At 41.0% G+C, this 13,893-nt stretch overlaps 3 protein-coding genes across 6 annotated transcripts; 1 reads left to right on the top strand and 2 right to left on the bottom strand.

Annotated features, from left to right (window-relative positions):
- Positions 1-249: 249 nt before the first annotated feature.
- Positions 250-4,793, bottom strand: chst1 (carbohydrate (keratan sulfate Gal-6) sulfotransferase 1). Of its 3 annotated transcripts, none has more exons than XM_029153364.3 (6): positions 4,664-4,793; positions 3,562-3,944; positions 3,243-3,456; positions 2,921-3,147; positions 1,525-1,742; positions 250-1,340 (listed from the first exon to the last, which is right to left on the bottom strand). In XM_029153364.3, exons 1-6 carry the CDS (start codon positions 4,701-4,703, stop codon positions 1,004-1,006), a joined length of 1,419 nt encoding a protein of 472 aa, XP_029009197.1. In that variant the 5' UTR covers positions 4,704-4,793; the 3' UTR covers positions 250-1,003. The 3 variants fall into 3 exon arrangements, with proteins under 3 accessions (XP_029009197.1, XP_029009195.1, XP_055365381.1); XM_029153362.3 differs by having other exon boundaries at positions 4,563-4,697; XM_055509406.1 differs by having other exon boundaries at positions 2,921-3,105; positions 4,563-4,697.
- LOC114857170 (uncharacterized) lies at positions 4,682-11,051 on the top strand. 2 transcript variants are annotated; one of them, XM_029153366.3, is made up of 4 exons: positions 4,682-4,817; positions 5,796-6,322; positions 9,054-9,218; positions 9,759-11,051. In XM_029153366.3, exons 2-4 carry the CDS (start codon positions 6,103-6,105, stop codon positions 10,631-10,633), a joined length of 1,260 nt encoding a protein of 419 aa, XP_029009199.1. In that variant the 5' UTR covers positions 4,682-4,817; positions 5,796-6,102; the 3' UTR covers positions 10,634-11,051. The 2 variants fall into 2 exon arrangements, with proteins under 2 accessions (XP_029009199.1, XP_055365382.1); XM_055509407.1 differs by lacking the exons at positions 4,682-4,817; positions 9,054-9,218 and having other exon boundaries at positions 5,302-6,322.
- Positions 11,043-13,079, bottom strand: LOC114857171 (zinc finger protein OZF-like). Its single transcript, XM_029153368.3, has 2 exons — positions 12,787-13,079; positions 11,043-12,410 (listed from the first exon to the last, which is right to left on the bottom strand). Exons 1-2 carry the CDS (start codon positions 12,977-12,979, stop codon positions 11,431-11,433), a joined length of 1,173 nt encoding a protein of 390 aa, XP_029009201.1. The 5' UTR covers positions 12,980-13,079; the 3' UTR covers positions 11,043-11,430.
- Between the last annotated feature and the right edge of the window lie 814 nt (positions 13,080-13,893).

Below are 13,893 nucleotides of genomic sequence, written 5' to 3'. Positions count from 1 at the left end.
TAAAGCCTTTTTTAATCGGGTGGAAGAATATCCTGTCAAGGAATCCTGGGTATAGGATGGGGTCAGACTTTTTTTTTGAACAGCAGAGGGTGCAGTCTGGCCGTTTTATGCAGCGAGGCCTTACTCAGGATATAAACTGACTATTTTTTCCTCCGGAGGAAAGAATCGGTTGCAGCGCTGTTGGTGGAGATGCTGTGGTTGCCAATGATGATATTAGCCAACAATGGTGCTTCATGGAAGAAATTCAGCTTGTTCATGGTAGGAGGGACCACATTCTGAATTTATTCTCTTGGTTGAATGCACTTTATTTGCAAATGACTTAAACTAAATTAAATCCTTCTGCTCCTGAAACCCATGAATTTAATTGTTTTCTGTAATAGGAACTTACACAATAGCAGTAGTGAAATAGACTTTTTCAATACTTTTTTCAAAGTTTCAAACTTTATGAAACCAAACTAACGCTGGAGGGTCTTAGTTTGGGAGCCGAGTGGTTAGCTCTGTCTTGAAGTCTCCTCATGAGGATGTTTTAATGTCTGATTTAGTGACATTTTTATCATAACACGTTTGCTTGTTATTTATGGCAATACGGCATAAAACGTCAAAACTTCATTTCTTGAAATACGTTAGGTGAGGATGATAAACTGTCAAGCAAACCTTCAAACAAACATTAGCAGCTGTTCAGTCTCATTTCCTGTAATGCATTGTGAAAACCCCACTGTTTGTGACAGGTCTATGACTAAAGAACCCGAATGGTCAGAGAGCACAGGATGAGAGATTTTATAGGAGCTTCTAACCAGGCTGACTTCATCTCAGACACAGTAGATTTCTATATTACTCAAAGGTGACTGGAAGCCTGTCCAGCGTGTTCTCTGCCTCTGGTCCAATGAAAGTTGGGGCGTCATGAATGGATTTCACTACATTATTTCTACTTGTCCTTAAAATACTGTACTTCAGTCGCTTATTTAAAAAATGTGGGAGTAACTCGTAACGGTATTCGTGGCGATCACAACATTGGGAGGAACGTCCTGTCCTCGACCAAGGAGTGCGACAGATTCCGCAGCTCTCTGGGATGGAACACGGTCTTGTACCCGAGGAGCTCAAGCAGCGGTTGGCAGGCAGTCTGTGTGTAAACCACCATGTCCAAGGACAGCTTCGTCCTCCAGTTCTCTGCATTAGCAGCCGAGTCCCGGGCTGTGGTGAACTTCTGTCGAGACGTTTGATCCGTGCTGCCGCGGGTGTTGTTGATGATCCACTCCTCCACGTTATGATCCAGAACCAGCCCAAGGAAGCTGTAGAGCTCCCTGGTCTTCTGCAGAGGAAACCTGGCCAAGTCTTCATACCTGACCAAGGCAGGGAAAATACAGTTTCTGACTGTTACATAGTCTTAGTGAGAAATAGACACAGGGTCAAGCGTTAGTTTCCCAAATTGGAATTTTTCAGGTTCCATGATTCTGTTTTCATTTCACCCAACAATTATCTAACAGTCTTCTGACTCAACAATGGTTAGATGGCCGTTCTTCTCACCTGAGAATCATGTACCTTCCTCTGAGCCAGGCAGGTCTGGCCAGGCCTGTGGAAACAGACCTCAGGAAGTCTTCACACACTGTGTTGATCTGTCCTAGATCCAGGTTGTGGGGCCGGTGTCCAGTCGATCGCCACAAACGCCACAGACGGTAGGTGTCTCGAAAAGTCTCGATGCGCGACGCAAGGATCCCTCGAGGGTCTCGAACGAGCTGCACCACCTGGTGATACGTAAATGGATTAAAAGCCTGGTCAAACATGAAAACATTTATAAAAAGACAAAACTGACAAAAATGATTGGTTTTAAATTCAATCTTAGCAGCAGTTTAAAAATGAAAACATCATTTGTATCATTTCATTTATGCTCAGTAATCGCGCTAATGATGCTAATATTATCGTGTTTTTTTTTGCATATTATTTTCCCCGCTGTGGGACTAATAAAGGCATTCTATATTTTAGTCCATGGAAGGCTCATTGTGTCGGTGTTTATATACATGACGTGTACATGATGCCTGTCAGGTCAGTCCAGTCGATGCTCCTTACATAATCCTGTCCATCACATCAGACATTGAGCCCGTATTGGCAGCGCTGCAGTGCGTGTCCACATGTCTGTGCATGTGTTCGGATCATCTCTGAACGGCTGCAGCAGTTGTCGTTACACATTTAGAACTGTACTGATTTCTTCTCCAAACTTTCATCCCTAGTGTAAACGCAGCCTCCAACTGACCAGTCGATACAATGACTAATCCCACTGCAGTTGCAGTGATAATAATAGTCAGTATACAGTATGTGCTGGGCTAACTACTATAGGCTAACCCCACACCTAACCTATATTTGATAGTGGAGGCTTTGGATTAAAATGTAGTGCCATGAAAACAAATAATTAATCAAATGAATAACAATTTGGAGTTTGTTACATCTCATCAAACCAAAACTGCAAATGTATGGATGCAAATAGGTCATTAGTATAAAAGATAAAAGAGCAAATGAAAAAAAGGCAAATTGCAACTGAGAGTGAAAATGCTCAAATAAATACAGTAAATAAGAAAAAAAGTGAATACTTTACTATAATGTGTTACACAATGTTTTCTATATATATAATTATTAAAATTTGGTTGCAGACATGCTGTGGCATTTTGAAATATCTTTCATTAGACTGGGATTGAAAAATACAAATTACACATCTATTGTGGTGTGGTAGAAAAATCTTAGCAGCCAGAGGATAAAGAAGAAACCAACATAGACAGTGACTGCATTCCCTCATCTTATTTACAGACAACACATTTTAATTAAATATAGAAATGTAATTATTCAGTAATATGAATCACAGAGAACAGACGGATCTCTCAATAACATGAGTCTAGTGACAGCACTAAACGTTTTTAAGCCTCATTGTTACCTTCAGGTTGAGTTTCGGGTCCTCGATCAACACTCTCAGATCGCTGATTTGGGGGACCCGCACTGTTTTGATGGCCGTGTGGCGCTTCGCTCTGCAGGCGTCGACCGCCAGCAGGACATTGAGCGGCCCACACCTCCTCACACACTCCCCTTCGTCGGACAGCACCAGACTCTGCTCTTCTGGGCCTAAAGGAGCCTCACATACAGGGGGGGAGCACAGAGACTGGCCTAAACACAAGCAACAAACAGTACAACACGGTGTAACGTACAGAAGATATTCCTCTGGGGTCATTGTGGTCACAGTGCAGACACGCGCGCCTTACTTGCCCCGCGCCTGAACAGCTTGTCGGTGGAGTGGTTGGCCGGACGGGGTCGTATGTAGCTCTCCAGGCTGTTGAGGTGACAGTGGTACAGAGACCTCAGCAGGTCTCTGGCTGCTCCCAGCATCACCCTCCTCTCAACCACGCTGCGACTCTGGGCCGGTCGAGGCAGCAGCGCCAGCTGCACGTGGTAGAGAGGCTCAAAGAGGTAGAACACCTGGAAATGCACAAAAAACAGTCACAATGAGCAAAAATGAGCTTTTTAATTAACATAACTGTAAAGAAAATGTGCTGAAGATTTGAAACCATGTTAGACTCTGACCTCTGGATGCTGATTGAAGAGTTGACCTACGAAGGAGGAGCCACTGCGCGTGGTGGCCAGAATCAGGATGTGGGTTCTCCTGCTGGCGTTGTGGGCCAGGAGGGAGGAGGGTGGCGAGGCGGGAGGGCGGGAGGCCATTTTGTCCAACCCTCGGTCCGAGCCCCCCGGCGCCCGCTGGCTGGCTCGTGTCAGGTCGATGCTGCAGTTGACGGAGTAGCGTGCGGTGGCCAGGCCCATGGAGCACAGCAGGCTCAGAGGCTTGGTGGAGAATGTGCGCATGGCCGTGTACTGTATCGCTATGGAGGCTAATGCTAGCAGCACCATGGATTTCCAGGAGCACTGCATGGTGGCTGGACAGACGCATGAGGAGCACACCGCGCTGTCTGCCACACAGTGGGACAAAGACACAAATAAGATCCCTGTGTGTTTTGTTGTTCTTTTTTCTCACACAGAAAAGAATGAAAGTACTGTATGCAAGAGCCATATTTTAACAATAATTTGAACAAAAATGTTCTACGCTCTAATAGTATTAACTTTAATAAGTTAAGCAGTGCTAAAGTCTAAAAAATAATTACTAACACTGCAGCAATTAACGAGCCCACCATCAATGGAATCTGAAAGTTTCCATTTATGAAGGTGTGATGTTAAAATATGGCTCTTGCATACAGTACTTTTATTTTTTGTGTGTGAAAAAAATGAACAACAGAACACATAGAACTAGTCATAAATGTGCCTTTACTACAATTAGCTCCACTTATGAAGTGAGTCTATCTATCTATCTATCTATCTATCTATCTATCTATCTATCTATCTATCTATCTATCTATCTATCTATCTATCTATCTATCTATCTATCCATCCATCCATCCATCCATCCATCCATCCATCCATTTATCTCCTGTATCTATCCTCCATCCCCGGCTCATTTCCACCACATCCCTCCATGCTCCATCCCTGATGCTTCTTCTCCTGGGCCTCAGGGTCGCTCTCTGTTCTGTTACCTCTCGTCGGTGTCTGTGCCGTCAGCAGGAGGCGGCGGCCAGGCTGTGACGGAGACGTGATAAATCGGCCGTGTGGCTCCGCCGCCGGGGCAAACACCAACCTGCGCTCGCTGTACATCCACACGTCGGTGGTGGAGGCATGACGCTGCGGACGGAGACGATCCGAATCCAAACACAGGCTGCAGTAAAAAACTGTTTCAGGAACCGAACAGACGCAACCACCTCAACAGGCTGCTGGACCGACTCGTGACAGACGTGAGCGACACCGGTCTCTATTACTCTCTCTCTTTCTCTCTCTCGCTCTCTTCCTTCCTCTCTGACTCCCTGTCAACCCTCCCTCCATTCTCTGTCCATTATGTACGGCTCTATTCACCTTACAGCCTACAGAAGTGATACCAACACGATCTTTTTTACATCAAAAATACGTTAGTGCTTGTGCAAAACAGCTGTTTAAAAATACTGTAAAATATGTTTATATATTATAAAATAATAAAAATAATCAATAATAAAATAATCAATCATATTCGAAAAAAAAGAATGTATGGCATGTCACAATTGCTGGTCTAATTCAGCCCATTACAGTTACACAATAAAAACTTTAATACACAAGCATCACAACAACATCAACAATAATGATTGTAATACAATTAATTAATTAGTGTATGTATATACATTTAATGTATACAATAGTTACACAATTGTTAATTCCCATGTATCTAAAATACATAAAAGATGTATATTTACAGTATTGTAGCTTCTTGGCTGTAGTCTTATCTGTAATACTACCAACTAAAAAAAGCATTCTTTCAATAAACGTGTAAACATGCAACAGAAATGACTAAAAAAATAATAGGTGCCATTTATGTTTCCCTTAACCATTTTGACTTGCTTATCAGATCCTATTTTGAAACGGTTCCCTCACATCTTGGAAGGTGTAGTGGTTTGTACTGTTGCCTCACAAAAAGTAGGTACTGTTCTGTGTAGGTTTTTCTATCCACAGTCCAGATATGCAGTTCATTGGAGATTACTATAGGACGGTGAGGTTAGTGTCCTGACAGCTGGGATGACACTACACACGACTACACAGTAGAAAGTGTTTAATTGTTTCTAGGATCACATTTTTGAAGACCGGCAGCTTTTTATTCCTTCCCTTTGAATCATATAGACTAAATCTGGACATGTAAAGCCATCTTGTGAAGCAATCTTTTCTCTTCCCTGCCTTTTCCATTCCAGTCGGTAGGTGGCGGCACGTGCACCATATGAAGTGAAGCCAACCGCCATTAAGCCCATGGAAGAAAAGAAGAAGAAGCAACCGCCAAAAAATCCAAACAAAAGAAGGAGCTAGTGTCGCGAATACTTGGCGAAGGCCACGGGCCGTTTAGTTCCCCACACGTTGTTGCACGGCTTTTACGTCGTTTTTCTAATAACATTATCCCGATTTTATGCCGAGAATTCTGTTGGGCGGCAGCGTAGCGGTACTAAAGCAACAGCCTAGTTTCGGAGTCACCTCTGTGTAACAACTTTTATTATCGCCCGTGAGATGGAACACTCTGCTTGTTTGAAAATGAAAGTGGAGACGCTGAGGGGCTTGTTAAACGACCGTCTGACGGCGGTGGTGGAAGAGATCTGCGGCCTGTTTCTAATTACGATAGCGGAGTTGGAGGAAACCCGCCCCCGTTCCAACGTGGCATGGCCGCAACAGGAGCGACCGCAGGTCCCGTCGCCTGCTTTAAGTGACGGAGGACGGTTGCGCCACGGAGGTGAGTGCTGCCTGGAGCCAAGCGCAAAAGTCGCGAAAAGAGTGTTAAGAACGTAAACAATTTAAATGTTTTTTATATGTATAAGAAAATCTGTAAAAGTGGGGAAACTGCGTCTATAAACAGCACAATAAAGCATCATATAGATTGAAAATGCAGCATCACAAATAAAGTCACGTTGAATTAGCACAACACAGCACTATACAGGTGTGCAGACAACTAGACCCAACAAATCCCACATACAGAAAGCCTTTAATTATTATTACAATTTGACAGCAATAGTGGAGAGAAAAAACTCTAACGAGGAAGAAAGCACAACTGCTGGAGCGAAAGAGACAAGGTTAGATGGAACAATAATAGAACGTTGTTGGATAGGAGAGGTAGAAGGAAACAGGAGCTCAGTGTATAAATGACAGTTTTTCGCAGTCGCTTTAGTACAATTCTCAGATCAGAGTTGAAGTTTGCAAATACGTGTGTGCATTTCTCAAAACAATTTGTACAAACAGCAAAACACTATGGATTTCTTGCAAAAGCCTGTAACTTGCTCAAAATCTTTAGTTCATCTCTCAAAACTAAGTTTTTATGTCATTGAACGTGTCAGTGGCGTCCTTGTGTCATTGTCTACAAACAAGCCAGTCAAATTACTTAGTCATGTTGTCAAAATTACTGTGTACTTTGGAGGGATGTTCTAAAATAAACTATGGCTAAGGTTTGGATGAAAATTACTGTAAAATGTAAGTTACACCTTTTTGTTTGATTGCAAGAGACTGGACAATGGAGCCAGGAGGGTCATTTGTTTATGTGGCTGGTGATCAAAAACTTTCCATCCTGATGCCTGATGATGTCCCAAACTATCCCATACTTTGGTAGGTGATCTCCACTCTGACCCCTCTCTTCTTCAGGGATGAGATCTCTGTAGAGAGTTTCTACAAAGGTGATAAGATGCTCTGTGTTGTATGGACCAATTATGGGAATATGCGTAAGCACACCATTGTCAGACATAGAACATTGTGTTGTGCTCCAGCCATATATATACTTGCCAGTTGATGGTTAATGAGATGCACCTTTGTTAGAGAAAGTCAAGTCACCTGAGAGCAATTTACCAAATCAGGACAGATTTAGAAAAAAACGTACAATGGAAATGTATAGAAATATGTTTGTCACATTATGACAACTTGGTCAACCATTTTGCAGATTTAGACTTATACGATGAACTACTGACTTGACGTTTTGAGAAGTAAGACTATTGCACAGTGAACTATATAATACATTTTGATCAACTTGACATAAACAATTGATAATGTAGCAAAGACTTCGGAATTGTACTTAATCATTTGAATGGATCTACCAAAGCATTTGCAACTTGTTCAAAGAAGTGAGAAACTGCTTATATGATGTGCACATGTGACATCATGATGTGGAGATTGAACAAATAGTTTTGAGAATTTCATTCTGAACTGAGAATTGTACTAAAGCGACTGAGAAAAACTAAGTCCCCCAGCAGTCTGTCTATTGCAGCTTAACTAAGAGATGGTTCCTGTGACTAACAATCATTGCCAGTGACTTGAACCATCTCTAACTATAAGCTTTATCAAAAAGGAAGGTTTTAAAGGTGGAGAGTGTGTCAGGTTCGAGAAGCTGACACACAGGGATGCATGGATCAGTGTCTCTGCATCACTCTGAGAGAGGATGCTTCTGATTTTAGCTATATTTTTAGGTGAAAGTAGGCGGTTCTGGGGATTTTTTTAATTTATGATTGATGATTATGATAATTTATGATGTAAAAGAGAGATCCTGGTCTAAAATAACAGGTTCCTCACAGTAGAATCTGAAGCTAATGTTATGCCATCCAGGGTGGCTATCTGACTCAATATGTCTATGATTTTGACTACCTGTACTTCTTGGAACATGATAGTTGATGTGACTTTTTGGAGTCGACTCATTTAAAGTAACATATTCATCCTGCTGCAGCCAGGTTTCAGTGAGACAGAACAGATCTATGTGATGTTCACTTATCAAGTCATGTATTAACAAGGATTTATATGAGAGATCTGATATTTAATAAACCACACTTTATTAACTTACTGTTACTTTGTTCTGTAAGAGGAACTGTTTTCGGCGGGTCATTACTAGCCATTCAGCACACTAAATGAACTGTGTGTGCAATCGTTTATTTAAACAAACCAAACAAAAACAACAAAACAAACAAAACAAAAAAAAATCAAAAATCAACACACACAGTGTCACCTATGTCCACATGGGTCCAATGTTGTTTTGGACAATTTTAAAATCAAGTTCGGCAAAATTATATTATCTATATTGTTTCTTCTGTATACTCTATAAGGGACTCGTGTGTCTCCTCTGGGCATTTTCTTGTACGATGTCCAAACCAGTTTTTATGATGTGTTGCTATTTAGGTGATACCTCTGGTACCAGGTATATTATTGTGTTGCTCAAAGACAAACGTTCTGTATGCCGATGGATTGTTTTCTGCTACTGTACAAAATGTCGCAACACACTCTCATGAATCTGGTTTTAAAGCTACCCCATAAGACAGATTTTGGTATAACCTACAAGGTTCTATCTTTGAAGACCGAGCACTCCTCAGCCTTTTGCAGAATATCATGTGTAATACACAATGGCAGCAAAATGGTTTAGTTTGTGCTTAACTGTAATGCACAGGAGATGAGATGGAGACACATGATTATGTCTGTTTTTGTCTTGTCCTCTGCAGAGACTGAGAGTGTGTTGGCAATTAAACAAGAGCAGCAACAGAAGAGGTTCATTTTGGACCAGAAAGCCGGGGAGCCCCTTTACATTAAAAAGGAAATGGAGGACCCTGGGAGCATTTTGGAGGAACAATGTGTTGAACAACCGAATTATCCATTCATTTTAACTGGTACAAATATTCTTTTATTGGTTGTGAACAAATTATGGGAGAGTGTAGTAGTAAGGTTGTTTACAGGGGCCGCCCATCATTTGCAAGAGTGGAAATTTGTAAAACGATAAACACAACACGTCTCAATGCTCTATTGGCTGACCTCTGTGCAAGCAGAATATCTCTGATCCATTGCAGCCTCTAAATGCGTTCTCTAGTATCTTACACCATCATCCACACATTATAATATTCTACTTTTCTCCTTAAAATTTTAAAGTCTGTAATGAGATATTTCTGACTTCTTGTTTATTCACTTAGTATAAATGCTTCCACAACAGTTCTATGGATGTGTTTTAAGTTTCCATAGGCCCATCTTATAGCTTAAAGCAATAGGAATGGTAGTAATTATTTGTAACAGTCTAACATTTGTTCAGTATGTACTACATAAACTGTGTTTTTTCTTTGAGACATTTGACAATAACTTGTGTATGATGAATTTTAACAAAAGTGATACTGACAAACTGTGATTACTTTTCTATTTGATTTCATTGTTTCCTGCAGACATCCAACAGGCAACAACTACAAACCAATCTTTTTCTAAGCAGCAAGAGCAAAGATCCATTCGGAAAGACAAAACCCCAAGACCTCCACACTGTAACGAGGACCAGGAGACACGTGGCACCCTGAGTGGATATGTGAAGGGGGCTGAAGAAAACATCAATTCAGAGTGTCCAAGCAGCAGCAGCAGCTCAGCTCAACAGATGGAGGTTGATGGAGAAAACTGTGATACAGCAGCTTTGGGGTCAGGTAGTGGGAAGACCTCAAACTCTTCTGAGTATGATACTGAAGACAGTGATGATGATATTTGGAATAGAACACCTGCATATCAGTCCAGTTTAAAAAACGATCTTGGATCAGAACCAAACAAGTTGGATTTAAAAGCAGTTACAGATCTAGAGCCAGACTCATCTGAACCAGAGACAGAAGATAGTGACGATGAAGATCGGCATTGCAGCGGGAAACGTCCGTCAGGTCTAACAACTGTAGAACCTGCAGAGGTTCCTGAAAGTCCTTCCAAGTCCTCTTGTCAAACATCGTTGAGTTTGTCTATTCATAGTGAGAGTGATCAACTCAAGCAGCAGGTAGGGAATAAAACACGCTCGCAGAAGGCACCTTTAACTCAATCAAAATTATGTTTGGCTGCAAACTTGAGCGAACCCTCTAGCGCCCAAACAAAGTTAAACAGCCCAGCATCTAGGAAAAGTAATCGCAGCACATCTCTAAAGAAAGACAGGACAAAAAAGCTGGAAGAAAAACTCTTTCGGTGTTCTGTTTGTGGTCAGACATTCGAAAAGAACGCGTATTTTCTCTTACATATGAAAGCACATAAAGCAGAACGACGGCGCAAGACAGCTCATTCTGGAGGCAGCAGTTAGTAGCTCAGGTGCAGTCAAAGCTAATCGCAAATAAATATAACATCTGAAATAGTGTAGGTAATAGTTAATAACAGTTATTAACCATACGATCTGGACACAGTTATGGGATCCATTTGTTTGTTTTTTGTCCCACTAAATATTTTTTTAATTCTAATTTTTAATTCTAATAAAATTCCTCTTGTATCTTAGAGCAGCATCCACTGCATACACTACATACTAATGAAACAACTTTTAGTAAAACACCACATTGTTGTGTTTTTTTAGTCTCTTAAAGTGTGTATGATGAATTTCAGTATTTTGATATAGGGTCTTAACATGTTTAAAAGTCTGACCTACTGTTTAAACATGTTTTTATTCACAATAGGTTTGTAACACGAATGAAAAATGCAAATAAACAAGATTTGGTAAATAATTTCAATTAATACTTGATTTAATTTTAAAGTAACAGTAGTACAAATGCACCTAAACCCAGTACAGTGTCCGAAATCATCATGCCACAGGTTATTAGGGTATATAGTATTCTGTGAAGTCTGACATACAGATATCAGTAACACAAACATAATGAACTTGGGGTTCAGTGTCTTGCCTAGGGACACTTAACACATGACTTGGGAAGCTAGGAATTGAACCATCAACCCTATGGTTGGCGCCCAGCAGCTCTACCTCTTGAGCCCCTGCCACCCCATTTTCATATTGGTGTTACATTAACATGTGAACATCTCTAAATGTAACTTGAATAGCTTCACTTACGTTTAGCCTTAAAAAGCTAAGGATTCACTAAGCTTCTCCAAATGCAGCTATCCATTTATTTCTACACACTTGTGCTTTTTCACACCAGACTGTCTACTGAAACTTTTACCACAAACATGGCAACTGTATAACCTCTCTCCCGTGTGGAGGGGCATGTGTTGTGTCAGATGTCCTTTTTGTGTAAATCGTTTACCGCAAACTGTGCAGCCAAACGGTTTCTCTCCTGTATGTATCCTCATGTGCTTTGTCAAGCTATAACTCAGAGAGAAACTTGTGTTACACACAGAACAGGTGTAGGGCTTTTCTCCTGTGTGGACTCTCAAGTGTCCGATCAGGAGTGAACGATGCGTGAACTGTTTATGACAAACAGAGCAGCTGAATGGTCTTTCTCCCATGTGAATTCTAATATGTCTCATTGTATATGATTTTGTGTTAAACTGCTTTTTGCAGACTGCACATATGAAGATTTTTGTTCCTGCATAAGTTTCTTTTTCTATGAAAAAATGTGAACTCTCTGTAGATTCTTGGAAACAAACGGCGCAAACAAATTTTCCAGAAGGATTTTGCATGTAGTTTTGCACTACATCAAATGTTTTTCCACACTCAGCGCAGATAACACGCTCTATGTCAGCATTACGTTCGTTTTCAAATACGGAAACTCCTGTGCTATTCAGTAGTTTTAACTCTGCCTGAGTTTCTCTGATCCCATTACAGTCAAAGTAACTGCTGTCTGCTTGTTCACAAATGACAACAGTATTGTTAGTCGTTTGTAATAAACTGTCTGGATCAGAGTTACAGACTGTTTCTGATCCTTCAAGGTCCTCAACCATCCTTGCCTCCGCTAAGCAGTTAGCTGGAGACTCTTCCTCAGGTTGTCCCTGATAAAGTAGGGAGGAGTGAGCTTCCTCCTTTTTCACATCCTCACTCTTCTCAGCATCAACTGAATTAAACAGTCCTCCCTCCCAGCTGCTCGACGGTTGTTCTTTTTCTTCCTTAATACGTTGGGGATTCTCGTCCAACTCAGCATCTACAGATGTCGATAACAAAAACAATAAATGCACACACACAATACATTTTTACAAGCAAAACATACGTTTTATAATATAAAATGAACACAAGCTTTAACTATACCGTGTATCTAATTTCATTGATTGTTAAAGGACCTAAAACCACAGCATTTTAATGGCTTTGAGTTATGAAACGGTCTTGAAAATATCCTGTGTCCTGTCTATTTACACTCTTGTCTTCTGGCCAAGCTGACGCTAACATTAGCTGTTACCCCTATTTGTTCAGCAGCTACACACGTAGTTGTTTACTGATAAGTAACGTCACAATCTGAACAGTTGGCCGCCGCCTGAATAACTGAATAATAACAATGTTGGCGGCGTTAAGCTGCTACCAACCTTTTCTGTTCAACCGAACCTCAGGTGTAAAAACGACGTGCAGCAGTTTGCTCTGCCGCTCGTTCTCTTGCTTCAAACGATACAGCTGATCTTCATACTCTCCTACAGTTTGCGCAAAAAGTCCAAATATTTCGTCTGCAGCCGCTGTTAGTCGCTCATTCACTAATACTCGCAACATCTCCAAATTCGTCATGGCTAAAGTTACAATATAAAATAAAGCATTTACAAAACCTACGACCACTGCTAAATTCAGCCCCTCTGAGTTTTAACCGGAAACACTTCTTCGTCTTTTTATAACGTTTTCATGGGGATTGGCGTCTCCATATACAGTGCATTCACTGCCACCTACTGGCAACAGGTGGGAGTGCATTCCAAGTTGATATTGCAATAAAATAGCAGACCAAACAATTTTTGTCCGGATCATTTGAATGATATTGATGCATGTTGCTGGTGAAAGCAAATTGCTAGATATTTAGTACGCAAGTTAAGCAGCTATAGTGATGTCAAAAGACGATTCCTTATTAGCAATACTATCGTAACTTATATTTGTTTCCTTGTGTCTGATAAGATAAGGCACATTTTTATTTGTCATATGTCACAATTTTACAATTTGTCATTTTTGGTTACAATGTTAAAATTAATTGTTTCCTCTGCATTTGACCCATCACCTTGGGAGGATCAGTGGTTACCAGTCCATTGATCTTTGTTCTCTTACTGCTACATATGAATATGCTCTTTGAGTCTCATCTTTTTCACCCATTGTGGTTGTAACTCTGTCTCTATCAGAAGATCACAAACATATGTACCCTGCTATATGTTCTCAGTTTCAGCCCCATTGTGTATATTCTCTGTCCTTCCAATTGTCATGTCATGAAGCTCTGTGTAGGAGCTCATTTCTGACATCTAGTAGCAAAACTGCGTCACAAACTCCTCATTCCAGAGCCTGATTGTTACAGAAGCGTAGAGGCTGAAATCACAGACACGTCACAAACCAACCCTCTCATGACGTTATTGACCTTACTGAGAGAAATAAGCTAGATATGGTCACATACAGGTAATTTGCTTCAGTGGCACCATTACAACACAGTCCTGTATGCATTAATGGAA

Source organism: Betta splendens, chromosome 6 (assembly GCF_900634795.4).
Source record: "Betta splendens chromosome 6, fBetSpl5.4, whole genome shotgun sequence".
Classification (NCBI taxonomy): Eukaryota; Metazoa; Chordata; class Actinopteri; order Anabantiformes; family Osphronemidae; genus Betta; species Betta splendens.
This window is presented reverse-complemented; position numbering and strand designations above follow the sequence as displayed.